This window comes from Phacochoerus africanus, chromosome 5, assembly GCF_016906955.1.
Source record: "Phacochoerus africanus isolate WHEZ1 chromosome 5, ROS_Pafr_v1, whole genome shotgun sequence".
NCBI lineage: Eukaryota > Metazoa > Chordata > Mammalia > Artiodactyla > Suidae > Phacochoerus > Phacochoerus africanus.
The window spans coordinates 36,007,968-36,035,813 of NC_062548.1; the positions used below are offsets into that span (position 1 = coordinate 36,007,968).

At 51.9% G+C, this 27,846-nt stretch overlaps 1 protein-coding gene across 5 annotated transcripts in view; it reads right to left on the minus strand.

Annotated features, from left to right (window-relative positions):
• SNX29 (sorting nexin 29) overlaps positions 1–27,846 on the minus strand; it is a 551,544-nt gene that overhangs the window by 447,529 nt on the left and 76,169 nt on the right. For all 5 annotated transcript variants that reach the window (XR_007134934.1, XM_047780471.1, XM_047780470.1 and 2 more), the window contains 5 exons: positions 27,249–27,497; positions 24,488–24,866; positions 19,147–19,265; positions 13,022–13,097; positions 11,013–11,095 (listed from right to left, as the gene is read on the minus strand). Coding sequence is in view for 4 of the 5 variants with exons in the window: in XM_047780471.1 (XP_047636427.1) it covers positions 11,013–11,095; positions 13,022–13,097; positions 19,147–19,265; positions 24,488–24,866; positions 27,249–27,497 (906 nt within the window). In the remaining variant the exon portion in view is untranslated. The remainder of the gene's footprint in view (positions 1–11,012; positions 11,096–13,021; positions 13,098–19,146; positions 19,266–24,487; positions 24,867–27,248; positions 27,498–27,846) is intronic.

Genomic DNA, 27,846 nt, shown 5'->3' on the forward strand with positions numbered 1-27,846 from the left:
AATAAATAAATAAAATTAAATTGCAAAAAAATATGGTTCCTGGAAAATAGCCCCGCTGTCTCCTCCTCCTGTCCAGGGTTTCTAGTCCCGGGCACTGAGGTCCGGGGCTGGATCATCCTCACCAGGGAGCCCGTCCCGAGCACTGGAGGGTGTCTGGCAGCATCACTGGGGTCACCCACTAGATGCCAGTAGGGATGCCCCACCCCAGCTGCGACAACCAAAAACATCCCCGGGGGAGAAGGGATCAAGATGGCGGAGGAGTAAGATGCGGGGCTCACCTTCTCCCACAAACACATCGAAAATGTCCCCAGGCCTTGCTAAGTGTCCCCTGGGGGCTGAGATGGCCCCTGGCTGAGAACCACTGTCCCATCTGATCACACCTCCATTCACAAGGCCGCCAGCCCCACAGAAAGAGTGAACAGACTCTTCTCTGAAGCAGGGGGAAGACTGAGGGGGCTGTGGGGGGATGATGTCGGGAAACAGGGACTTGGCTCTCTGTCCACCTGCAGGTCAACAGCGGGGCTCAGCGACCGTTTTCAGCACGACCCGCCCACAATGCACCCCACCCCCACCCCAAGGCTGTTCAAATAAAACAGCACCTGAGCACTGAATGTGCCGGGCACTCTGCCGATGTTGCTTTTCCCATTTTTCTTAGCAGGGTGCAATTGACATCAACTGCCTTGAGGATTTTTCATGTATTAATTCATCTAATCCTCAGGGCCCTATCAGATGTGTATCACCAGCAGGCTCATTTCACACAGAGGAGAGCCCTGAGACACGGCAGGTTAAAGAACAGCCCTCTGCAGCCAGCCTAGGTGGAAGGACCGTCAGAGAGCAGAATGGCAGCACTGCGAATCACACCGCAATCACTAGGGTGTCAACAGACACTGGCTGCAATTATCACATACTCGGTACCTAAAGTGTTTCTTACTCTTTTCTAAGATCTGGAATCCTTTGATGTAGAGTGATGAAAGCAGGGGAACTTCTCCTGAGGAAAACCCACATATAAGCACAGATACACATTCATGATTTTGCACACAACTGCGAGAGGCTTCTGAGGTCACTGAAACTACCTATGGGCCCCAAAGAAGCAAGCAGACAACATCCCCGGCTCTATGCTAACATCCCACAGACTTCACAGGGATCCTGCAAGCAGGTAATACGACCTCCATTTCTTGGACTGGGAAACTGAGTTCAGAGAAGTTAAGGCATTTGCCCAACGTCGCACAGCTCTTGAACAGCAGCACTGTGGCCTGCCTGACTCCAATGTTCCTTCCACCCCGGAAGCTGCCTTCACAGTTTAATTCATCCATGACTGCCCACACCAGGGCACTACAAAAAAACAAAGGCGGCAGAAAGCACAGGATTTACAGGTCTAATCTAGCAGCCCTGAGGAAGGCAACTTGGCAGTGACGGCGTAAGGGCTGCTGGCCACTGGGAGTTAAAATCTGAAGGTGACATGCTCCTTTCACAAAGAAGGCTGATTCTCCTTTGCACGTGCTGGAAGACAACGTCTTTTCAAAGCTCCCCCCAGGAGTCTGGGCACGCACACCCACACCCGCCTGCCGCTCTCCAGCCTGACATGCTTCCGACCTCGACCAACACCTGGCCCAGTGGAGAAAAAGTTGTGGCCAAATGTCAGAGCCAGGATGCTCATGGATCCCAGCTCCCCCAGCCAAAGGTCATTCAAAGTCAACTCAACAGTCAACACTTTGGCCAAGGAGAGAGTCAGCAAGGGGAAAACGAAGCTGCCCGCGATGACATCAGGCCAGCTAACAAAGCCAGGAGTGATGCGAGAAACATCCAGACTTCGACAGCCCGGCTCTGCAGTGGCTGCATAAGAGGATGTGGGTTTCCTGACTCTTCTCCCAGGACGGATGGGTAGAAGCACAAGGCACTCTCGAGGGCAGCATCCCCACTTTAGAGCTGGGGAAACTGAGGCCCAGAGAGCTCCAGGGACACCCCCCCCCACCATCAGGGCTGGAATCAGAAGCAAATGCTCCCGATTCCTAGGCTGCTGCTCCCTCTGCCCAGCTGCCGCCTCCCTGATGCAACGGGGAGAAAGGGGGAAATGCACGCACTCCTTCACTCCGCAGGCGGGGACAGCTCCCACTCCCAGGTTTTTGGCGGGGATCAAGCTAGAGATGCAGCGGTGATGCAAAGACAGGCTCCCGCCCTCAGGAAACTCACTTTCAATGCATTCCTACCAAAGCCTCTGTAAGTTTCTCATGGGTGTTAGAACTAGAATAAACATTCATTCACTCTTTCAACTAATGTGTCTGGAGCTGCAAGTCCACGGGAGCCAGGATTTCAGGCACCAGGGACTGGTGGTGAGCAAGCAGGCAAGGGGCCTGACATCAAAGAGCTCACCTTCCAGGAGGAAACTGATATAAACAGCACACCCAGGCCACGGCATCACAAAGTGGGTGATGAGACGAGGGTAATGCAAGCAGGCTCCTTCGGGGGCAGGGAGTGCCAGGGAAGGAAAGCGTCTCAAACAGCGTTGTTTCAATAGACCTGAATGCATTCCAGAAGCGGTGGTTTCCAGAACAGCGTGGGGAAGGACCTGAACTGGCCCCCCCACATCCTCGTGGTGGGACCTTCACCGCAGCCTCTCTCGGCCTCCGTTTCTCCAACGACAAAATGAGGCCAACACTCCCACTCTGCAGAGATGCTATGAAATTAAGTGATAAACAGATAAAGCCCGGTTCGCAGTAGGAAAAAAAATGAGAAGAGATCCGTATTATTAATCTTTTCCAGGCACTCCTTTTAAGAAGATCTGGAATTGCTCCAGAAGTAAGTACGAACTTACGGATGGGTATGGTATCTGAAGATGGGCAGAGGTCGTCTGGAAAGAACCCACCTGGGAACGTGAGACCAGGCTCTAGAATTCTAGGGGGTTTGGCTCTGACTAGGGCTTATAGCATGGACCCTTGGGGCTACTGAACGAGTTAGAAACTGATCCCCAAAGAAAATATCCAGAAATGATTTCATGGAGTTCCCTGGTGGCTCAGTGGGTTAAGGATCCAGCCTTGTCACTGCTGAGGCTCAGATTTGATCCCTGGCCCCAGAACCTCCATGTGCCATGGGCATGGCTACAAAGAAAGAAAGAAATGACTCCAGGAAGAACTGACCTCCCTGGAGGGATCAGAACCCAGCTGCCCACCAGTTCCACCTCTGCCAGCGGGTTGCAAAGGCAGCAGTCAGGTAGTTAAAGCAGCATGACAAAGGCAGAGACCACCGCTCCCAACCCCATCTGCACCAGGAAGAAGAGAGACAGGGGACCGGGGGCAGGGCTGGATTGGAAGGTGGGCAGAACACAGCCCTGGAAGCCTGGCTGCATGACCCTGAGCCCCGTCCCGGGCCTGTGCCTCGAGGAGCTCCCCCTCTGTACAGTGGGCCTTGGCGCCTGCACCTCATGGGTAGGGGAGAAGCCAGGGATGACGTCAGGGAGGCAGCCCAGATAACACCCGCTGCCTTACCATTTATTGAGCACTAATCACTATCATAATTATTACAGAACAAGAGCCCCCACGAAACAAGAGCCCATGAACCACGTCTGCCCGTGAGACCTCAGTAGTTGCTACCCTGCCTGTGATGACAGCCTGTTGGTCACACAGAGTAAAGCAGTCGGCCAAAAGCAGAGACACCAGCTGTCCCCAAAAGACTCTGGGTCCGAGTCAACCTGCATCGTGATGGCTCATGGGGCTTCGCTCTTGCCCACAGCCCCCATCTGCACCCTCCCGGCCCCCAGACTGGACACACAGGACTATTTAATCCACAACTTGATTGAAACATGGTTTCCACAAATTATGTTTATAAAGATGCTAACTAACAGTTAGATGGAACTGCAAAATAAAACATGGAATTTTATTCATCATATAATTTGGTGTTTGGAATAAGCCAACTTAACCAGCAAATGATGACAAGGTGGAAAGCCATTCTGCACCAGTTCCAATATGGAATGAGAAGGTCTGCTGGGTATTTTTGAAGACATTAGAGGAGTTCCCGTTGTGGCTCAGTGGGTTAAGAACCCGACTAGTATCTACAAGGATGCAGGTTTGATCCCTGGCCTCGCTCAGTGGGTTAAGGATCCAGCATTGCTATGAGCCATGGGTAAAGACTGGCAGCTGCAGCTCTAATTCAACCCTTAGCCTGGGAATTTCCATATGCTGCAGGTGCAGCCATAAAAAGAAAAAAAAAATCATAAAGGCATTATGATTTCTCATGTCTAATTTCGTTTCAAAAACATATGCCTTTCTTTTGCCTCAATTCCAGTATACATAAATTCCTTTTCTATGTACTCATTAAAAAGAAGGTCATGTTTTGATCCCATAAAAGAGAAGCAAAGATTTTTGAGATAAAAGTGGAGAAAAGGAAAGGGAGTTAAAAGGATGTAAATAATTCTCATCACTGGAACAAGACAGGGATGCCCACTCTCACCACTGCTCTTCAACATAGTTTTGGAAGTCCTAGCCACAGCAATTAGACAAACAAAAGAAATAAAAGGCATCCATATAGGAAGAGAAGAGATAAAACTGTCACTGTATGCAGATGACATGATACTATACATAGAAAACCCCAAAACTACTTGAACTGATCAACAAATTCAGCAAAGTAGCAGGATATAAGATTAACATTCATAAGTCAGTTGCATTTCTGTATACCAGCAATGAAATATTAGAAAAGGAATACAAAGATATAATACCTTTTAAAATTGCACCTCACAAAATCAAATACCTCGGAATACACCTGACCAAGGAGGTAAAGGACCTATATGCCGAGAACTATAAAACTTTAATCAAAGAAATCAAAGAAGATGTAAAGAAATGGAAAGATATTCCATGTTCCTGGATTGGGAAAATCAATATTGTAAAAATGGCCATACTACCCAAAGCAATCTACAGATTCAATGCAATCCCTATCAAATGACCCATGACATTTTTCACAGAACTAGAACAATCCAAACATTTATATGGAACAACAAAAGACCCAGAATCGCCAAAGCAATCCTGAGAAACAAAAACCAAGCAGGAGGCAGGCTTCAAGAAATACTACAAAGCCACAGTCATCAAAACAGTGTGGTACTGGTATCAAAACAGACAGACAGACCAATGGAACAGAATAGAGAACCCGGAAATAAACCCTGACACCTATGGTCAATTAATCTTTGACAAGGGAGGCAAGAACATCAAATGGGAAAAAGAAAGTCTATTCAGCAAGCATTGCTGGGAAACCTGGACAGCTGCATGCAAAGCAATGAAACTAGAACACACCCTCACACCATGCACAAAAATAAACTCAAAATGGCTGAAAGACTTAAATATACGACAGACAGGACACCATCAAACTCCTAGAAGAAAACATAGGCAAAACACTCTCTGACATCAACATCATGAATATTTTCTCAGGTCAGTCTCCCAAAGCAATCGAAATTAGAGCAAAAATAAACCCATGGGACCTCATCAAACTGAAAAGCTTTTGCACAGCAAAGGAAACCAAAAAGAAAACAAAAAGACAACTTTCAGAATGGGAGAAAATAGTTTCAAATGATGCAACTGACAAGGGCTTAATCTCTAGAATATATAAACAACTTATACAACCCAACAGCAAAAAAGCCAATCAATCAATGGAAAAATGGGCAAAAGACCCGAATAGACATTTCTCCAAAGAAGATATACAGATGGCCAACAAACACATGAAAAAACGCTCAACATCGCTGATTATAAGAGAAATGCAAATCAAAACTACCATGAGATACCACCTCACACCAGTCAGAATGGCCATCATTAATAAATCCACAAATAACAAGTGCTGGAGGGGCTGTGGAGAAAAGGGAACCCTCCTGCACTGTTGGTGGGAATGTAAACTGGTACAGCCACTATGGAGAACAGTTTGGAGATACCTTAGAAATCTATACATAGAACTTCCATATGACCCTGCAATCCCACTCTTGGGCATCTATCCGGACAAAACTCTACTTAAAAGAGACACGTGCACCCGCATGTTCATTGCAGCACTATTCACAATAGCCAGGACATGGAAACAACCCAAATGTCCATCGACAGATGATTGGATTCGGAATATGTGGTATATATACACAATGGAATACTACTCAGCCATAAAAAAGAATGACATAATGCCATTTGCAGCAACATGGATGGAACTAGAGACTCTCATACTGAGTGAAATGAGCCAGAAAGACAAAGACAAATACCATATGATATCACTTATAACTGGAATCTAATATCCAGCACAAATGAACATCTCCTCAGAAAAGAAAATCATGGACTTGGAGAAAAGACTTGTGGCTGCCTGATGGGAGGGGGAGGGAGTGGGAGGGATCGGGAGCTTGGGCTTATCAGACACAACTTAGAATAGATTTACAAGGAGATCCTGCTGAGTAGCATTGAGAACTTTGTCTAGATACTCATGTTGCAACAGAACAAAGGGTGGGGGGGGGGAAATGTATACATGTAAGGATAACCTGACCCCCTTGCTGTACAGTGGGAAAATTAAAAAATTAAAAAATAAATAAATAAATAATAAATAATACTCATCGCTATTATTTCAAGCAGATGTGACAACGATAACCTCCGGCAAAACCCCCTAAACCATCTACAATGAAGAAACGCCCCAAGAGTTGCAAAGGTCTCGCGGCCTGAGGAGGGGAAGGTGGTGATGGAGAAGAGAAGCGACAGGGCTAGTTCCTGTACCAGCCACTAGGTGGCATATTAACCTCCTAGGTTAATAGCTGGGTGGCGGGGAGTGGAAGGTTTGGGGGTGGGAGGAGGGAAGGAAGTGGGAATTGGGAGGGAGGCAGAGAGGTGGCACTTGATGAGAGGTCAGCAGCCCAGAGCCATGGCCCCAGCACACTCTGTGTCTCGGTCCATCAGGCCGCCGAAACCAAACACAGCAGACCAGGTGACCTATAAACCACAGGAATGAATTGTTCACAGTTCTGGAGGCCGAGATCAGGGGGCAAGAGACCAGACGAGGGCCCCCTGCCAGGCTGCAGACGTCTCACTGTGTCCTCACAAGGGGACAAGGGGAGCTCTTGGGCGCCTCTTTTGTAAAGGCGCTAATCTCATTCACAAGGGCGCTGCCCTCAGGGCCCAGTCACATCTCAAGGGTCCCACCCTCTAATGCCATCACACTGGGCATGAGGATTTCAAAATATAAATGGGGGGATAGGAGGTCACAAATATGCAGAGTGCAGCACTCAGAGCAAAAAGTGTCCCTGAAAATAAACCGCTTGGGTTTGCTCATCCTACAGACCCAGTAGCATCCGCGCCTGGGAACCCTTTGCTCTATTGAAAAAAGCAATGACAGGGGAGTTCCCACTGTGACTCCGTGGGAAGGTTAGCTGAGCCACAACAGGAACGCCCTTAACGCACAACTTTTGGTTGCGCATTTTCCTTCCGACGATTGTGCATTTTCCTTCCGACGACACAGACAGGTGAGGAAGAAAAGGACAACTGTTGATACAATGTTAAGAGAGCAGAACACAAAAGAAGCTGCGTATAAAAAAAAAAAAAAACACACATCCATAAGAGCTAATATTCATGACTCTTAACTCTGCTCCAAGTACTTTTCCAAGCCTACCACAGTTAATCCGCACGACGACCACAGGAGACGAGTGTTCATCACATCCTTCCACGCAGACAAACAATCAGGGCCCCGGGAAGTTTGCGAACTTGAACCCAGGCGACCTGGTTTCAGAAAGGGCTCCAGGTGGGCCACAGTTCCCACCCAGCTGGACCCCGCATGTCCCAAGTGCGGGGCTGCAGGTGCACCTGCTGAGGCAGTACAGACTGCAGAGGCAGGACCGGGGGTCTTCTGCTTTGCTCGAAACTGTCTTTACTACTCCCCCTCAGTAGCTAATTTTTCACACTAGGCCTTGGGGTTTTCTTAAGTGCCAAAGGGCCAGTGGAAAGAGAGCCTAAGGCAGGACTGATCACACATCTTCTCCTGGGCAGCACATAACGACAAGAATATACTCCCCAAAGTCCGGACAAAACCCCTCACCATTTCAGGGATGACCAAGTCGGGGAGGCTGCTTTCAATTACCCAGCCTCACGGGGCCACTCACGTCTTCCTCACCCTTGAATCAGAACACTGGCTGCCCCCCAAACTCCACTAGTCCTTCTTCAGCCATGAAAATCCTATTTTTTGGCAGGGGTTGGGGGGCGGAGCACACACTGCCTGCCTCCTTAGCAGCCAGGGGGGGCCTTGGGACTGATGTTGGCTGTAGGGACCAACCAAGGAAGGAAGCTGGGTGCACCTTCTAGGAAGAGGCCTTCCTGCCTGGGGGAGGGGCGGGGTTCAACTTATGTGTGTCACAGACCCATCCTATAGTCTGGTGAAGTCTACGGGGTTCTTCTCAGAAAAATGTTTTTGTTGGAGTTCCCGTCATGGCGCAGTGGTTAAGGATCCCGACTAGGAACCACGAGGTTGAGGGTTCGATCCCTGGCCTCGCTCAGTGGGTCAGGGATCCGGCGTTGCCATGAGCTGTGGTGTAGGTTGCAGACGCGGCTCGGATCCCGAGTTGCTGTGGCTGTGGCATAGGCTGGCGGCTACACCTCTGATTAGACCCCTAGCCTGGGAACTTCCATATGCCAAGGGAGCGGCCCCAGAAAAGACCAAAAAAAAATGTTTTTGTTTGTTTTCTTTTTTTTTAGCCACACCCACAGCATGAGGAAGTTCCCAGCCAGGGATGGAACCCACAACAGTGACCTACTTGAGCTACAGCAGTGACAATGCCAGATCCTTATCCACCAGACCACAAGGGAACTCTGGGGGAAAAAAGTTTAAAATATATAAAATAAGGAGTTCCCGCTGTGGTGCAGTGAATTACAGATCCTGTGATGTCTCTGCAGTAGCTCAGGCTCAATCCTCAGCCCAGTACAATGGGTTAAGGTTCCAGCGTTGCCGCAGCTGTGTGGTCCGTCACAGTTGTGGCTGGGATTCAATCCCTGACCAAGGAACTTCGATACACTATGGGTATGGCCAAAAAAAAAAAAATCTTTTAATAAAAAAATAAAATACATAAAATACCCAAATTCACAAAGGAAACTGACTATTTCAAAACAGAATTATCAAAAAGTAAAAAAGAAAAGTAACAGAGCAGTATACAGGATTCTTTATTATCACATTAAAAAAATGACAGCATTTTCAAGCAGAAGTGATACCATGAGATTTTTTCACATCACTGTTGTTACAGGTGCCTGTGACTTAGCAGTGACAAGTCACCCACTTTGCTAAACCACTAAGGTTCCTATGGTTTGCTGCTACTTTCATAATTAAAGGAAATACACCCTAAGCGTCCATCAACAGATGAATGGATAAAGATGTAGTACATACATACAATGGAGTACTATTCAGTCATAAAAAAGAATGAAATTTTGCCACTTGAGGCAACACAGATGGACCTGGAGGGTATTATGCTTAGTGAAATCAGTCAGAACGAGAAAGACAAATACTGTATATTATCACTTACATGTGGATTCTTAGAAATAAAACAAACAAACGAATATAACAAAACTGAAACAGATACAGAGAATGAACTAGTGGTTACCAGTGGGGAGAAGGAGCGGGGAGTGGTAAGACAGAGTGGGAGGTAAGAGGTGCAAACTTGTAGAAAATAAACCAACTACAAGTATGCATTGTGCAGCACGGAGAACAGAGCCAATATATTATAATAACTTTGTATAAAGTACAACTTTATACAAAGGGCCCCACCCAGGGGATATGGAGGTTCCCAGGCTAGGGGTCGCATCGGAGCTATAGCTGCTGGCCTACGCCACGGCCACAGCAACGTGGGATCCGAGCCACATCTGCCACCTACACCACAGCTCACAGCAATGCAGGATCCCCGACCCACTGAGGGCGGCCAGAGATCAAACCCACATCCTCATGGATACTGGTCGGATTCGTTTTCGCTCTGCCACAACGGGAACTCTCATGATGACCATGAAGCTATATGCCAGCCCAGCCTACCTACCTCTGGACAGAGAGATGAATTTCTATCCCATTAAGCTCCAGTTGGTTGGTTTATTCTTTATCACATGAAGCTCACTCTAACCACCTAATCTTTTTTTTTTTTTCATTTTTGGCCACCCCACAGCATGTGAAGCCTCCGGGCCAAGGGATCAGATCCGAGCTGCAGTCTCAACCTAAGCCACAGCTGCTGTAACACCAGATCCTTAGCCCACTGTGCTGGGCCAGGGATTGAACCCGCGTCCCAGTGCTCCCAAGACACCACTGATCCCATAGCACCACAGCGGAAGCTCCTCTGACCTAATCTTTTTTTTTTTTTTTTTGGCTTTTTGCTATTTCTTGGGCCGCTCCCGCGGCATATGGAGGTTCCCAGGCTAGGGGTCGAATCGGAGCTGTAGCCACCGGCCTACGCCAGAGCCACAGCAACGCGGGATCCGAGCCGCGTCTGCAACCTACACCACAGCTCACGGCAACGCCGGATCGTTAACCCACTGAGCAAGGGCAGGGACCGAACCCGCAACCTCATGGTTCCTAGTCGGATTCATTAACCACTGCGCCACGACGGGAACTCCCTCCTCTGACCTAATCTTAATCGCTACGCCGCCAATACTTTCTCTGCGTGCGGAGGCTGCAGTGTGGACCTGATGATCTGCAACTTTCATTTACCTTCAAGAGACACACCTTTCCTTCCTTACAAAAGTGATGCTTCCAGAGCTACAAAGGAAAGCCAACTAGAGAGGTCCTCCGTAGCTGACAACCTTGCAGGAAGCAAACCCTGAACAATAGAAGATTCCCTCCGCCCGGATGCCACTCCATCTCTGAAGCATGTCCTTAGGGTGCGCATGCACCCAAGCATCGAGTCTAACCACAGCCCGGGGAGCCTGGGCCCAGGGAGCACACCTGTGACTTCATCCCACACTCCGCATGGTCCGCGGCCACGCGAGAGTGAGCACACAGGCGCTGACACGAGGTTCTGCCCTGCGGTCGGCAGAAGCTGCTCAGGACGTACTTACTCACTGTCATCGACTCCGGGACAGAGGTGGGAGGTAACAGGCCGCTCAGAGGACTTCCTTGGCCAGGAGGACTGGCTTCCACACTGAGAGAGGGAGACAGAGGGAAGTTATGCTCGGCCACTGAAAACACAAGCTCGCTATTCAAATTCCAGCGTGTGGAGTTCTCATTGTGGCTCAGTGGGTTACGGACCCGACATTGTCTCTGTGAGGTGCGGGTTCAATCCCTGGCCTGGCTCAAAGGGTTAAAAGGATCTGGCATCGCCATAAGCTGCGTACAGGTCACAGATGCGGCTCGGATGCGGTGCGGCTGTGGCGGTGGCTGTGGCCAGCAGCTTCAGCGCCAATGTGACCCCTAGCCTGGGAACCTCCATATACTGCAGGTGCGGCTGTAAAAAGGAAAAAAAAAAAAATTCCAGCAGGTGCTTGGCTCACTCAGCATTACTACTGGCAGGAAGAGGAGGCAGCCCTTTGATGACTGTCCATCCTCCTTATCTGTGGGTTCCGTATCTGCAAATTCACCTACTGCCTAACGTTTACCTGGAACCCAAAAAACTCAACACTTTGGTGCCAAGCTGGTCACCCGGGAACACGCACAGAGTGGCCGCAATTCTGAGTGCTCCCAGCTCACGCCAAATAGGCTGCGAGCCCTGCCTTCTTCCAACCGTCACTCTGTCCTTTTGGCGGGTTATTCAGGGCCACATTTTTCACATTCTTGCACTTTTTGTTGGAGATGCTGCACCTAAAATGGCCCTCGCCGTAGCACTGGAGTGCTGTCTGGTCTCCCTGGGTCGAAAATGGACAAATCTGGTTGGTTCGGGCCTGATTTTGAGCTGGTGGCCGTGAGTTCAACATCAGTGAATCAACAGCATACGTTACAGAGAGAGTCTTTCAACAGAACAGACCTCAGACAAAGGTAAGCACTGATCTATTGACAACAACATGACCAGACACACTCCCAGGAACCCGAGGGCAATGGTTCCGTCCTCACGGGGACTTTACAGAACATGATGGCCACGAATGAGGCCCGGCTGTGTTTACAAAGAATCTGCAACATGGAAAAAAAACATGTCGCATCTTTCATGAAAACAGCAGGACCAGGATCTGGTTAGCACCCCTGCAGCCGTGCCACTGGGAGCAAAAGGACCAAAGGGAAACGGAGCTGGTGTTAAGAGTGACTTTTTTTTTTCATGTACTGCTGCATTTTCCAAATTTTCTAAGATAAACAGCAAAAAGGATTCAGCGTCCTAGATGGAGCAGGTGACACCGACCCTTCCTGGCATCGTACTAGTTGGTCCGAGCCTCCCACAAGGAGTGAAATTCTCAGAGAGCAGGGCCCTGTCTACTCCCGGTGTGGCTGGAACACCCGGCATGGCTGGTGGGGATCAGTGACCGCGCCCTGGAGCCAAGGTCGAAATGGCAGGTGCCACATCCCTGAGCCACCAGGTGAACACCAGGGCGAGGGGGAAGGAGAAAGCTGTGACAGCAGCAAGGACCACAGGGTCATCGAGAGGTCCTCAGTGTCCACTCTGCTCTGTCAACACATATCCAGTGACTCTGCACAGCTTAGCTTTCCCTGGAAATGCTTTCATTTGATAAAAAGAAAACCAATGTGGTGATTTGCTACTGAATGCCAGGCTAAGCCCTTCCCACACCGCAGGTGTCAAAGGGGCTTGAATACTGTGCACTATTAAAATGGTAAAATGTAATGCAGGAATTGTTCAATTGTTTATCATCAAATATTAAGATCGAGCGCATTACGACAGAGGTGGCACCCAGGCACGGCCGCCGATGTGGGAAAAGGACAGGTGATACGAAAACGGCATTGGACAAACACCACGTCCAGGCCTGCGGCCACTGGCCACTCTGCACTCTGGGATTGTGAGACCAGACCTCCGCTAAGTGCATGAGAAGTGAGGCCTGGCCCTGCGATCCCAGCCGGCGCCTGCCTGTCCCTTTAAGAAGAAGGGAAGGCAGAGCCAAGAAGAGGACAGTGGGGTTCTGGTGCTCACCTGTACCGAGGTCCAGGCTCCGGGAGCACGTGGTCCTCGGGCCCAGTCCCGTTCTCCAGGCTCCCGAGCGGGGCGTCTGTGCAGACAGAATGACACAAAGTCAGCATTCTCCTCTCATCCATTTACTCGGTGAGACAAGGACGCTGTGCAGACACTGGCTGGCCTGCTACATCGGTTAGCTCACACACGTTCCCCACTGCACCCTGGATTCTAATCTGCCACCCCGTTCACTTTGGCCGTAATCTCAGATTTGGCATCAGTCACTGACTGGAGGCCCTATACTCCCACTTAACCTTTTTTTTTTTTTTTCACTGAAGTACAGCTGACATGTAAGACTGCATCAATCTCAGATGTGCAGCCCAGTGGATCGACATTTACATACGTTACCAATTGATCACCTCAATAAATCCAGCATCCATCTGTCACAACTCAATATGCCAATCCTGTCGCACCATAACGACAACATTATTGACTATATTCTCTGTGCTGTACGATACACCCGCCGACTAATTTATGAAACTTTCTGATCTTGAGCCACCTGGAATTACGCAAGAAGTCCATATCCAGAGCCCCCCTCAGAACCAAGGGATAAAATAATAAATCAGCTGCAGGACAGAAACGGCTCCTGCCTACAGTGGCTACAGACAGACACAAGAGGGCAGCACGGCCCAATCGCCAACATCATCTGCTCCGTCAATGCCAAGCGCTGCTGCTTTCTAAAGAGCCGCTTGCCTGGCCCCAAGTGAGAAAGGCACTGGGAAGAAGTGAGGCCATAAATCACCTCTGGAAACCACAGGCAAGGGGCACTAAAGGCTTTCATAAGCATATTAGCTGCTGTCAAAGTCTCGTTCCAGGAAATAGAGCAAATCCATGCCCCTGGGGCTGGACGGTGACATCGAGGCCAATGTCACCCAGGAGGACTCCTGTATGTTGGACAAACTTCTGATATGCCAATGCCCCCAACCAGGCCTGGACCAGGACAGAGGACAGGGCACACATCTGGTGGTCCTAAGCCATCTGTCGTGTGACCCGCTCCATTTACTCAAGATTCCCAGCTCTTAAGGGCTGGAACTAAGGGAGTCCTAAGGGGAAAAACGTTTCCTCGCCTCCTCTTCGACGACGCCGCCCCCGCCAAGCTGGTCATGAGCTCCGACCTCTTTTAAGAAGGTGGAAGGGGAAGCAGAAAGCATCCGCCTCTCCTCTCGGGTTCCTCGCTCCCTAGGGTCACCGAGAGTCAGGGTACAAGCTCCGCCCACCTGCCTGGGTTCGAGTTCCTGCTCCCCAGTTTTAATTCAGCAAGTTACCCAGCTTCCTTGGGACTTGGTTTCCTCATCTCTGAAATGGGCTGACACGGGTGCCTACCACACATTTTAATACTGCTCACCATATAATGAAATTTCATGTTTTGATGCACATACTTGACTGAGGGCGACGGGGAGTGGTGGCCGGCATCGGCTCACTCGGTGACGGAGCCTGGTAGCTAGTCAGGCCCCCAAGGCTCCCTTCCCTCCGTCCCGGTCCCCAGCGCCTCCTAGGAGCTCTCCGCTCTCAGCCTTCATAACAGGAGGGGCCTCCTCCACCATCACTGTCTTGGTCTCCAGGGCCTGCGTGGAGCTATCTCTGCATCACAGCTCCATGGCCTCTGACCCAGAGAGGTCCTGGCTCCAGCTCTCAGGCCCTTGCCTCTGAATCCTGGCCCCACATCTCCAACTGCCTGCCAGAAAGCTCTACTGGGACACCTACTGGGCCTCCCAACAGCTCATGACCTTCCAAACTGCTCCCACTGGGTTGTAAGCTCAGAAGACCGGGGTACCCCGCCCTGCTGTCCCAGAACTAGTCGGGGCCCAGACCCGGCCGTCCTACACTATCCGCTCCCACTCCCTGCTCCCAGCAGCTTCCACGGCTGTCCCAGTTCCTGGGTCAGTAGCTTCCCAGGGTCTCCAGCAGCAGGTCCCCTCAGCTCTGTTTCGGCCTCTCATCTAACACTGATTCTACTCCCTGAAGCCAAGATGGGACTCCAACACACAAAGGAAACCCACGGCTGCAGTGAAGGCCAACGGCACCCGCCAGTGGGCCAGATGCCATGCCCACTCGGCCCAGGAGGACTTTCCCTCCTAATACACGTGATACACAACCTTGACCCCTGGCCTGACGCACTGGGGCCACAGAGCAGAGACAGACTATCTCACTCACCCTCGAGACCCCCTTCTCCTCTGTCCCCAACAGGATGTCATTCTTCCAATCACCAGACATCCACTCCCATCAGCATGTCCCCACCCCTGCATCCATGCACTCACTTGAACCCCACATGAGGGCCTGGCTCTGGCCAGGGTCTATCAGGGTCACAGTGAGAACAAAACAGACATGGCCCTGGAGTTCCCGTCATGGCTCAGCGGAAACAAATCTGACTAGTATCCATGAGGATGCAGGTTCAATCCCTGCGCCTCGCTCAGTGGGTTAGGGATCCGATGTTGCCCTGAGCTGTGATGTAGGTTGGAGACATGGCTTGGATCTGGCATTGCTGTGGCTGTGGCGCAGGCTGGCAGCTGCAGCTCTGATTCGACCCCTAACCTGGAAACCTCTATGTACCGTGGGTACGGTCCTAAAAAGACCAAAAAAAAAAACCCAGACAGCCATGGCCCTGCCCTCATGGACCTCAAAGACCAGCAGGAGGCAGGTGTCACCAGGTGAGGACACTAATGCAGATTACAAACCGGCCTGGAACAATGGAGACACCTAGGCTTCAGGCCGTGTGAAGCCGAGGCCTGGCCTGGGACAGTCCCTAAGTTGGCCCTTGGGCTTCAGCTTAAAGGCAGGAGGAGCCTGAGGGGAGAAGGAAGTGGACACCGCCGGAGCTGCAGGATGAGTGGGAGGCCAGGTGGGCACAGTGAAGACTCAGGGTTTTACCCTGAGTTCAGTGGAAGGGTCTGGAGCAGGCGACTGATGTGTTCTGATTTACATTCTAACGAATCACTCTGGCTGCTCAAAGGTCGGACGGATGGACGGGGTGGGGGACAGGCAAAGAGAGGTCCTGAGAGGCTATTCTTTTTTTTTTTTTTTTTTGGTCTTTTCTAGGGCCGCTCCCACAGCATATGGAGGTTCCCAGGCTGGGGGTCTAATCGGAGCTGTAGCCACCAGCCTACACCAGAGCCACAGCAACGCGGGATCTTAGCCGCATCTGCGACCTACACCCCAGCTCACGGCAACGCCAGATCCTCAACCCACTGAGCAAGGCCAGGGATCGAACCCGCAACCTCATGGTCCCTAGTGGGACTTGTTAACCACTGAGCCACGACGGGAACTCCCTGAGAGGCTGTTCTGCAACAGCCTAGCAGGAAATAAGAGTTAGAAGAGGGCAGTGGACACACTCAGGACACTCGGACTCTTCGTTGCTCCTCCTCTAAACCCCAGGCCATCAGTGAGGAGCAGGAACGTTCGCATGCACACGCTGAGCAGAAAGGGTGTTCTGTCCCCTCAGTTTATGGCTCTCAGGTGAAAGAACCCTCGGGGGCTTCTCTCCCCAGCAGCTTCAAGCAGATGGTACTGAAAGTGTTTTGCTTGGTTGTGGGTAATGACACACCCGGGGCGGGGCTGGAATCCTCCACCTGCTTGTCAGGTGACCTGGCTGGGTCTCCCTTCTCTGAGCCCCTCCCTAACCCCAGAAGGGCAGCCCGAGGAGCAGCCGCCCCTAAACCACAGGGGTGCCTCTTGCAAGGTTCGGAAGGATGATAATCCTGGGTTCAGGGTCCCTTCTCTGCGGCCTTCTCCCTCCCCAGACTTGGCTACCAAATCATCCATCCTTCCCGCCACAGGCCTCTCTCCCTGATTTTTTCCCCCACCCCCCACTTTCTCTAAATACTTGCAAGTAAAAGACACGAAATGGCTCCCAGTCCAGGAGGAGGGAGATCTGACTGTCACTAAAGTAGGTGGATGTCCATCACAAGGGACCCTAGTTAGAGTGAAAAAAAGGAGTCTTGGGAGAAACTGGCAGGGCACAGCCAGGCCAGCCTCGGCGCCCGGCCCGCGCCTGCACTGAGACCAGCTTCCGGCCAGGAGGGACTGGATACGACTTGGCCTTCCAACCAGGTAACAGCTCCTGCAGCCCTGATTCTAGCCCCTTCGTCGTGCAGCTCTAGACAGCGCCCTTCCCCCATGCACGGCGCCCACCCCTGGTCTGCCCCTCGGCCACCGCGAGCTCCCCAGACCCCTCACAGGGCTCTTACTGCAGGAAATAAAAATGTGGCAGACTGGTTCACTCCAGCATCTCGGACAAGGACTACCAAGATCAGCTGGAGCTCGGGGTCCCATCAGCAGTGACAAGGTGGAACCTCGGCTCCTGCGAGGCTGACAGTCGGAGGTGGGAATACCACCGGGGTGGGGAAGGGGGGAGGGGAGGCCTCCTTGCGAGGATCCTGGAGGGCGGGTGGCCAGAGCGCTGGGTTCTGTGAAACCCCAGCGTAAATGACAAAGAGCCATGCCCCGGGCGCCACCGACCACCACCCCAGGGTGCGACGGTCAGGGAGCCCAGCTAAGGAACGCAGGAGCTGCTGGGACACAGCCTGGTGCATGTACTGGACGTGACGGCCCAGCACATCCATGACCAATGCACGGGCCCATCAGCAGGGGGGGAGAGAAAGTGAGTGGGTGCAATACGCAGGCACTGGGAGCCCCCCAGGGAGCCCAGACACACGTGAGGACCGTCTCTTCCCGGCCGGCCCTCAGCCCTCCACGGGCATCCCACCCGTGGCCGCAATGCCGCTTATGGGCAAGGGGCCCCAGACAGTGGTGGCTCAGACCCAGGCTGGTCACCCGCCCGGCAGAAACGGCAGGGGCTGGCCTGGCCAGAAGCCCAGAGCTTGGCCCACCAGCCCGTCCATCCCTGAGCTTGCTCTGGCTGGTGTGCAAGGCAGCACGGCCGAGGCGGTGGTGTTGGCACCTCAGCCAAGTGCAGGCCAACGTGGAAGAGAATGACAAGGGCACACGGACAGACCAGGAGGGAGAGATGGGGGCAGGTCCCCACAAGGAAGCCGGCAGGACCTTGCCAGGCCGGGGTCCCTTCGTCCCAGGGTCCCCGGCACCCTTTCCCAGATAACTCAGGGAATCTCCACCGCAAGCCTGAGATGGAACCCCTTCCTCATGGGCTGCAGTCAAGAGTGGATGAGTTAATCCAGATCGGTCACCATACAGCCCAGACGCACTTCAAGGTCTTGTGATGCATGCTGGCTGTCCTCACCACCAGCCCCACTTTCCTGGAGGGGAGACCGGCCTGGCGGACACCAGTCACCAGGTGCTGGTGCTGACCGAGCAGTGCCCTGCCCCCTCAGCGGCTTTGAGAGCTGGGCCAGGGCTGAGTCCCCAGACAGCTGCCACTGTGCCTGCCAGGCTGTGCCCCAGCCAGTCTGAGTGGGTTTCTGCTCCTCACACAGGGACACAAACAACAGCCTATCATCGTGTTCAGAACATCCACAACTTTCTGGGCAGTCGGTGGGCCCCCATCCACAATTTCCTAAAGCTGGGCCCAGGAGTAGGAAAGGGCACCTACATGGGAAGCCAAGGCCTCGCTGACCTGGTGGTGCTCTGGGGCAGTGACAGTGATGAGCACTTCCCTGTGCCAGGCACTGCACACACCCACCCCACCAGGAAAGTCGGGCTCACCCATGCCACCCGCCCTCTCCCCCATCAAGACCTGGTCTAGCTAAAGAAAATAATAACAAAGCACACACACAAGCCTGCTCAACCACACAGAACAGGTCAGACGTGCTTACCCACTCCAAAGGCACGTTATAAACAAGCTACTCCATGGGCCCCATTGCTCGGCTGTAAGGGGTACGAGGGTCTTCAGAGCTAAGGGTTTCTGTGACCATCCCTTCTTCTAAGAGGCAAAAATAATGGCCACCATTTGTGAGCAGCTTGTATACACATGACCAAGTTCAACAAATTACTGGCAAGAAGAAAACCAGGCCCAGCACCTCAACATACCCGGTTCAGCACAGAGAGAAGCTACCCACCGTCGCTTCTGAGCTCAGCAGGCCCCCTCCGGCCCCGAGCCCATGCCTCCTTGCTCACTCCCACCACAGACGCTCCCGCTGGTTCTGGGGGCCGGGGCGTAACCAGGAGACACGTACCTGCGGGGCCGTAGGAGCCCACTCCGCTGACCGGGAAGAGGACGTCGGCATCGCCATGCAGCACCTGCAGCGGGGCCCAAGCGTGCATCTGGGAGAGGCAGGCGCTGCCGTCCAGCGGCCTGGGGCAAGAGAACACAGACGCGTCAGGGCCGAGGGCTCTGGGCACCGCAAGCACCAGCTGGGCCTCCACCTGCCCCCTCCTGGGAGCACCCAGAGCGCTGAGAGCCGGAGGCCTGGGTAGAGTCAGGAGCTAGCCCTCCCACACTCGCCCCTTCAGCCCATGTGGACTGAGCACCTCCGACCTGCCAGCAGGGCGCTCACACACCCTCTTTGCGCAAAGAACCTACCACCGGTGTGTCTACCCTGCCCACGTGAGGCTTACAGTCTGGTAGGGATGCGGGCGTGAAATGTGTGTGAAGCGTATAAAAGAAGGTGTGAAACAGCGGCTCAGGTTTGTTGAGCTGGTCGGGACGGTCATGCAAGAAGCGAAGTTTGAGGAAGCACCAGCTACCTGGGTGTAGAGGAGGGCGGGGGGGCCACCGGCTGGAGCGGGAGGTGGCACAGTGGGCACAGGGTCTAAAATGATGCAGCCACGTGACCCTGGACTAGCGTCCCTTCACCCGGCTGGTTCTCAGAGCTTCGTGAGGGAAAGGACAGGGCCAGACCAGATGACGTCTGGGTCCCTTCCAAGACGGGAGGTCAGCTCAAATATTAACCAGGCTCATGTGCTCTGCTAACACTGTCCGCCTATCCACCAAGGACAAAACTAAAAGGTATGATCTTTGCAACGCCAGGCTGGCTCAGTTAAATCTGAGCCAGTTCAAGTTTTTGCCCACGGCAGCATTTGCCACTGGGGAACTAGGCAACCCTGATAAATGCCAGGATGCATTTGTGAGGTGTTTTACAGTTTATAAACTCATGCCGTAACTCAGGTGTAAAGGAGACCAAAATAGCTGATAATCATAGAGGGAGGGAGGGAAGCAGAGCGGAGGGGGAGGAAGAGGGAAAGGGAGAGGGAGGGGAGGGGAGATGGGGGGGAGGGAGGAAACAAGTCAAAAAGATGATGCGACCTGTCGAAGCTCATCCCTTGGACAGAACCAAGGCTTGGAGAATCCAGCCCTGGTCTTCCAGAGCCAATTACAATGGCTGTCCTGGCCACTGCCCGCCAGTTATATGATGTATACAGTTCTTTCTCCATTTAGAGCAGGGATTAACGCAATTTTTCTGAAAAGGACACAGGAGGAATAATGCTAACAGAAGTCAGCGGCACGGGTCTTGCGGTCCTGCAGGTGACACCCCCACGAGGCCAGAAGAGGAAGAGCCACCCCCCCCAGGGCGAACTTGGCTCTGCCTCCACAATCTCAAAAGAACCGCCGTCCTGGGGCTCCCCTCTAGCAGCTGGGGACCAAGGGGCACCTCTCAGGACAAGGCGGCAAAACCATAGCTTCTCCCAGCCGCGGCACTGTTGGTGTCACAGGGCACAGATAAAGTGACAGGAAAACCCCTTTCTAAAATAGATTCTTCTCTTTTAAGTAAAGGATAAGAGGAGTTCCCATTGTGACTCAATGGTAACAAACCCAGTTAGTATCCACGAGGATGAGGGTTCGATCCCTGTCCTCGCTCAGTGGGTCAAGGATCCATTGTTGCCTGAGCTGTGGTGTAGGTCTCAGATGTGGCTCAGATCCCGTGTTGCTGTGGCTGTGGTGTAGGCCAGCAGTTGCAGCTCCATTTCGACCCCTAGCCTGGGAACTTCCATATGCCGCAGTGCAGCCCTAAAAGGCAAAAAGAAAGAACGGGAAGAAAAGGACAAGAAGCAAAGCCAACACTTGTAAATCAGGAACGATGAGACGCTTCCTTAGACAACAGAGAGTTTTCCTTAGTCATCAAAGAAGTGGTTTAATTGTCAGCAAGTAGCGGTATAAACCCAATTTTTGGCCAACAGAGCATCTTAAAGGCCACTGGAGCGTTTGACTTTGCCAAAGACCACGTGCTTCTCCTGGTCTGGACACTTTCCCGCCCAAACCTGGCAGAGCTGTTACAATGCTGAAGTTCTGGCCCCGCCAGGCTCCTAAACCTTTCTTGTGAATATCAGCTTAGGATCAGAGTGAAAAGATTACTCAGTAGGCCATCTCATGGCTCCTCTGCTCCTTCCCTGAGATGCTCTGCAGAATGTTCACTTAGGACTTCCCCTTGATGCCAGGGAGCTGGCTGTTCATAATCTACAGGAGGCCTCATGGTCTCCAAGGGCCTGGCCCTGTCCAGGTCACCCTGCACTGTTGTGTGTCTCACACATCACAATGCTGGCAGCCCCCCAGGCTCACAAAGCTAGTCTCCCCCTCCAGCCTCCCCTCAGTGGCGCCAGTCTAGTAGGAAGAGGGGGGACTATGTTTGTGGCCAAAGAACTGATTCACGGAGTGAGGCAGCTCAGAGATGCATCCACCCACAGAGACAGAGACCGCAAAGGGCATCTCCCAGAGGGGCCAGAAAGAAGAGGTGTGATGGTTAACTCTACGTGTCAACAGGGTGAAGCCCCAGTACCCAGATCTGTGATCAGACATTATTCTTGGTGTTTCCACGAAGACATTTTTTTAGATGAGATTAAAAGTTAGGTCAGGAGATGTCTAGTAAAGCAGATCGCCTTCTAGAATTTGGGTGGGCCTCATCCAATCAGGTGAAGGGCTTAATAGAAAAAGACTCAAAGAACAAATTCTGCCAGCAGACTGCCTTTAGGCTCAAAGTGCAATGCTTCCCTGGGTTTCCAAACTTCCGGCCTACCCTGCAAATTTCGTCTTTTTTTTTTTTTTTTTAAGGGCTGCGCTTACAGCATATGGAGGTTCCCAGGCTAGGGGTCAAATCGGAGCTGTAGTCACCAGCCTATACCACAGCCACAGCAATGCCAGATCCAAGCCGCATCTGTCGCATCTACACCACAGCTCACAGCAATGCTGGATCCTTAACCCACTGAGCAAGGCCAGGGTTCAAACCTGCGTCAGTTTCCTTTCCACTGAGCCACGACGGGAACTCCTACCCTGCAGATTTTGGACTTGTCAGGTTCCACTATCACATAAAACAATTCCTTAAAATAACTCTCTCTGGATAAATACGTACATCTACACGCGTGCGCACACACACTCACGCTTTCTCTCTCTCTATTGGCTCCGTTTCTCTGGAGAACCCTGACCCCCACAGCACGTCACCAGACAAAACATTCACATCCAGAAGCATGAGCCACAGTGCAGTGAAGCCAGCCTGGCGTGCGCCTCAGGAGGAGAAAAAAGCCTCATGCATGAAAATGGTCACTTCAGAATGGCTGATAAAAGAAAACAAAAAACAAAAACAATGCCAACAAGCTAAATACTCAAACAACAGGGGAACAGCAAATCGTGACATACTGATCTGACCAAATGGCAACCTACAGCCCACGCAGAAATGTGGAATATACCTGCCAGTACGTATAAGCTTGGCAGCACAACCTGACCTTAACCCCAGTTCTGCCCGTTGCTTTGACAAATCTTAACTTGCTGAGGAATCTGGTCTTTCATCTGTCAGGTGGGAGTGAGGCCCACTCCCCCCGGCCCCCCCTCCCCCCAGGGCAGCTCTAGGTATGTGGATAAGGGGTATCCACAGCTTGCTGCCTCCCACATATCCCAAATGATCAGTGAGTTAACACTGGAGTTCCTGGTTGGAGCAGTAGGTTAAGGATCTGGCCTTGTCACTGCTGTGGCTCTGGTTACACCTGTGGCACAGGTTCGATCCCTAGCCCAGGAACTTACCTATGCTATGGAGGTGGCTAAAAAATACTACTAATGAAGTAATGCTACTAACGTAGGCATCCATGTGAAGGAGGGCGAGACTAAAACTCAAAAACAAAAACAGGAACAATCTCGTGAGAAAAGAAAACAGTGATGCAACACGTGAAAATGCAGAGCACAGGGCTGCAGGCACGCGGCACCCCGTCATCAATGACACCACAGGGTCTCGGCCTCTTCATTTCTCAGCTTCTCAGGCTGGGCTGGGGGTCAGCCGTGGGTGGGATGGCACTGCCTGCTAGACAATGCGGGTAGAGAGCGAACTCGTTTATTTGGCACAAGGAGTAAGACCAAGCCCAGGAATTATTACTGGAGTCACAGTATGATAGCAGTTGTGTTGTCCCAACGTGCCAGCACCTGTGCCCAGGGCCACACACGCAGGGTCCCATTGACCAGACAATCACTCTACAAGGCAGTGCTGGTTTTCTCCCAGGTCTTAGGGGAGGCTCTGGGAGGTGAAGGAACTCAGCCCACCTAATCCAACCTAGACCCCATGTAGCTAGTAAATGAGAAGCCAGACTGTCTGGATTCCAAGATCCAAGCTCCTAACGATGCTTTTCTGCTTCCTGCCTTCGCATGCACAGAGCCCCTCCCGCAGGGATAAATGGACTGCTGCTCCAGAGGGAAGGTGGCGAATGGAGGCCAATTACTGCCGTTCACACCCCTGCAGACGAACACAGAAATCACCAGCCTGTCACTGTGCCCTAGAATACCCTGCCCCTCTCCTAAGCTCCCCGCACTGGTGGCAAGTCAGAGATGCAAGCAAAATCCAAGCAACAAAAATGAAAGACATAGAAAGAAAGCCAGGCAGTTCCCATTGTGGCTCAGCAGGTTAAGAACCTGACTAGTACCCATGAGGGCATGGGTTCTATCCCTGGCCTGGCCTAGTGGGTTAAGGATCCAGCGTTGCCATGAGCTGTGGTGTAGGTCACAGACGAGGCTCGCATCTGGCATGGCTGTGGCTGTGATGTGGGCTGGCAGCTGCAGCTCCAATTCGACCCCTAGCCTGGGAACGTCCACATGCCACAGGTGCAGCCTTTTTTTAAAAAAAAAAAAAAGGGAGTTCCCATCGTGGCTCAGTGGTTAACGAATCCAACTGGGAACCATGAGGTTTCAGGTTCGATCCCTGGCCTCGCTCAGTGGGCTAAGGATCCGGCGTTGCTATGAGCTGTGGTGTAGGCTGCAGACGCAGCTCGGATCCCGTGTTGCTGTGGCTATGGCGTAGGCCAGCGGCTACAGCTCTGATTAGACCCCAAGCCTGGGAACCTCCATATGCCGCACATGTGGCCTTAGGAAAAAAAAAAAAAAAAAAAAAAAAAACAAGGAAAGAAAGCAAGACTCCCAAGGCATACATCCTGACACCAACTCTGCATTAAGTACCTTCACATGGTATATGTGCTCCCTCCCCCTTAGCTCACAGGAATAAAGCCAGCAAGCCAATGTCCCTTCCTCCTAAATCCACATCTGAGGAATGAATAATGCCCTTAACACGTAGAAACTTGCAGCCTAATTCTACCCAGCTCGGAGCTTACTTCTCGGGCGACTCTGAGTGGCTGGGGCGCTTCCTTCCCGGCGTGTTCCCATATGCATCATCCTCATTTTCATCCACGTCCTCGTCATCGATGCTTTTCACATCCAGCTTCTGGTACCCAAGCTCCCCGTTCAAAGACAGGGAATCGATTTTCCATGAGTTGCTGCTCTGACTTCCATTGGAATTTGGCCCAAAGGGGCTTTCAAAGGCCGACATGATATTGATGGAGGAGCGGTCAGAATTCTCCTCCGAGCTCTCCCCGGCCCCGGGGATCTTCCTGACAAACACGTCGCCCGAGATCTGCTCATCGTCCTCATCATCAAAGGAGATGATGTTGGTCACCTTCTTTTTCTTCTTCCGCTCCTTTTTACACGTAGTGTCTGGCAAAAAAAAAAAAAAAACAGGAGATTAGAAAAAGGAGGCAAGATAAAGTGAGGATCGAGCCATCTTGCTTCTAGATTGGGGAAGATCCTCTACTATTCCACTAAAATATCAATTTGAGATAAATTCATGTTTTTAAATATTTGGGGGGAGGGAATCTGTTTTATGAGAGACTGTTTTTATCTGTTTTATGAGAGACTTTATAAAACTGATGTGAGACCCTACTTCTGATCTACACATATATGCCACAGAGCATCCGTTATGATCATTCCTTCTGGAGTTCCCACTGGGGCGCAACAGGATCGGCGATGTCTCTGGAGCACTGGGACGCAGGTTTGATCCCCGACCCGGCACAGTGGGTTAGGGATCCGGCGTTTGCCACAGCTGCAGTGTGGCTCGAAACTGTGACTCAAATCTGATCCCTGGCCCAGGAACCCCATGGGCCACAGAACAGCCAAAAGAGAAAAGAAAAAAAAACAAAAAACCATTCCTTCTCAGCAGTCCTTCTAAGCACTTTAATTCAAAGGCTGAATCACGACTGAAAAGATTTTTACTGTTTCACTTTGGAAAATACTCTTGTGGCTGGGAGATGAGACCAAGAAAACCAGGGTGGGAGTTCCCGTTGTGGCTCAGCAGAAACAAATCTGACTAGCATCCATGAGGATGCAGGTTCAATCCCTGGCCTCGCTCAGTGGATTAACGATCCGGTGTTGCCATGAGCTGCAGTGTAGGTCTCGGACACAACTCGGATCTGGCGATGCTATGGCTGTGGTATAGGCTGGTGGTTACAGCTCTGATTCCATCTCTAGCCTGGGAACCTCCATACGCCACAGGTGCAGCCCTAAGAAGATGAAAAAGAAAAAGAAAAGAAAGAAAATCAGGGTGGGGTTGTAGTCAGTTATCTAATGGCCACAATTCGTCCCAGGCCTGCCCCGACACCCCTTTACAAAGGGACTTTGCTGGTTCTTTACAAAGAGACTTTGCTGCCCCTCCCATCAGGGGTGGCATCTCTTTCTCGACCCTCCTGAATCTAGACTGGCTTAGTGCTCCACTTTTAAGAACAGAATGTGGCAGAAATAACAGTGTGAATGCTAAGCCTTACCCTCTTGTAACAGCCCTGAACCTAACACAGACAAGGCCAGAACAGCTTACTGGAGGATGAAGAGGCCATGTGGAAGGAAGCTGAGATGCCCCAGCCAAAGGTTAGCACTAATTTCAGATGCACGAGTAGGGCATCTGAGATCTCCCAGCTCAGTCACCAGCTGGATGCAGCCCCACGAGGGAGCCCAGGGGAAACCAGCTGAAGAACCATCCCGCCCACCCATAGAATCATTTTTCAAAAATGACCAATTGTGGTTGTTTTTAGACACTACATTTTGGAGCTGTTTGTTACACAGCAAAGGCTAACTGAAACAGAAGTCAAGACTGCCTTGGGGACCCCTGCTTCGATGAGCCACTTTGTTCATCCATCTTAATCATCAAGCTTGGGTGTGAGACATTCTGAACTGATTCCAAAAATATGCAATCCATCTCAACCTAGGTGGAACGTAGTGACGTTTCACCAGTGTCACAACTCTGAGACAATGTCAAAAGCAGGGTTCCCAAAATGGATGGAAGAGATACCCCTTTGGGTGTACAAATCCCAGCATATCTGTTCCACAGAATATCAACAGGTCTGTTTCTCTGTCATTTGCATGGGGTCTCTACTCAAGAAGGGGAGGGCGGGACAGGGAAAGCCAGTGTGGACCCAACACTCCACAGGGTTCTGAGCTTTCACCAGCACTAATAATTCCCAAGGGATGCCCACGATTATTGCCCCGTTTAGGCATTTGAGAACCCCAGGGCTGAGGCCTTACCCCCCAATCTCCAAGTTTGCTATGTCAACATTCTGGAAGCCCTAGAAGGCTTAAGAGGTATTATAAGCATCTCACCAAATTAATCAGAACCAAATCAACGTTCTCTCGCCTCCTCAAAGCCTAGAGTCAAAGATGACCAACCCTCCCCTCCCCAAGCTGCCACTGAAATGTCATCCCCCAACCCTCTCCACGGCACCCTAGGCTGCGCTTTCACCCCCCCCACCCCCCGATCAGAGGGACGATTAAACAAATGAATGGGAGAGGGACTAAAGGAAGGAAGCTCAGCCTCCCCCGCCTCGCAAGACCATCACCCCCACCCCGTCTGCTCTGACCATGCTGTCAGCTTGGCTGCCCGACCGTCTTCACATCTCAGCAAGGCTCACGGACCCCTTTCCCAGTGCATAAGGGTAAGACAGATACACCTGAAAATGCCGGCCCATCGGATCCCACTCCCCTCGGCGCCTTCAGGTGCCACGACCTGTCAAGCTGCGGCCCAGGCCTCTGGTCCAGCCCGTTCCCGCTCACCCGCACTAACGTGCGTGGACACAACGGGCAGGGGGTCGCTCTCCTGCTCCGGCTTGATGAGGATGGAGACGGCGGAAGAGGCCGTGATCTCCCTGAAGAGGCTGCTCATGCCCTGGGTGGACTCCTTCAGCAACGAGGTCACGTTCTGCGTGGACTCCTTCAAAAGGTCCGAGACGGTGGGAGCGAACTTACTCTGCCCGTTTAAATCGGTGTTGTCGATGTTGATGGCGAAGAGGATGGAGTTCAGACCTGCCCCCCCCCGGAGGGAAACATCTAGAGTGTCTGCTGTTCAACAGTCACACCTCGACCACGATGAAAAGGTGCAGACCTTACAGAACACACGCGGGTCCACACTCATCTGAAACGCTGATCAAAACCACCCACGGGGCGTTCCCGTCGTGGCGCAGTGGTTGAAGAATCCGACTAGGAACCATGAGGTTGCGGGTTCGACCCCTGGCCTCGCTCAGCGGGTTAAGGATCCAGCGTTGCCGTGAGCTGTGGTAAAGGTCACGGACGAGGCTCGGACCCTGCGTGGCTGTTGCTGTGTCTGTGGTGTAGGCCGGTGGCTACAGCTCCAATTTGACCCCTAGCCTGGGAA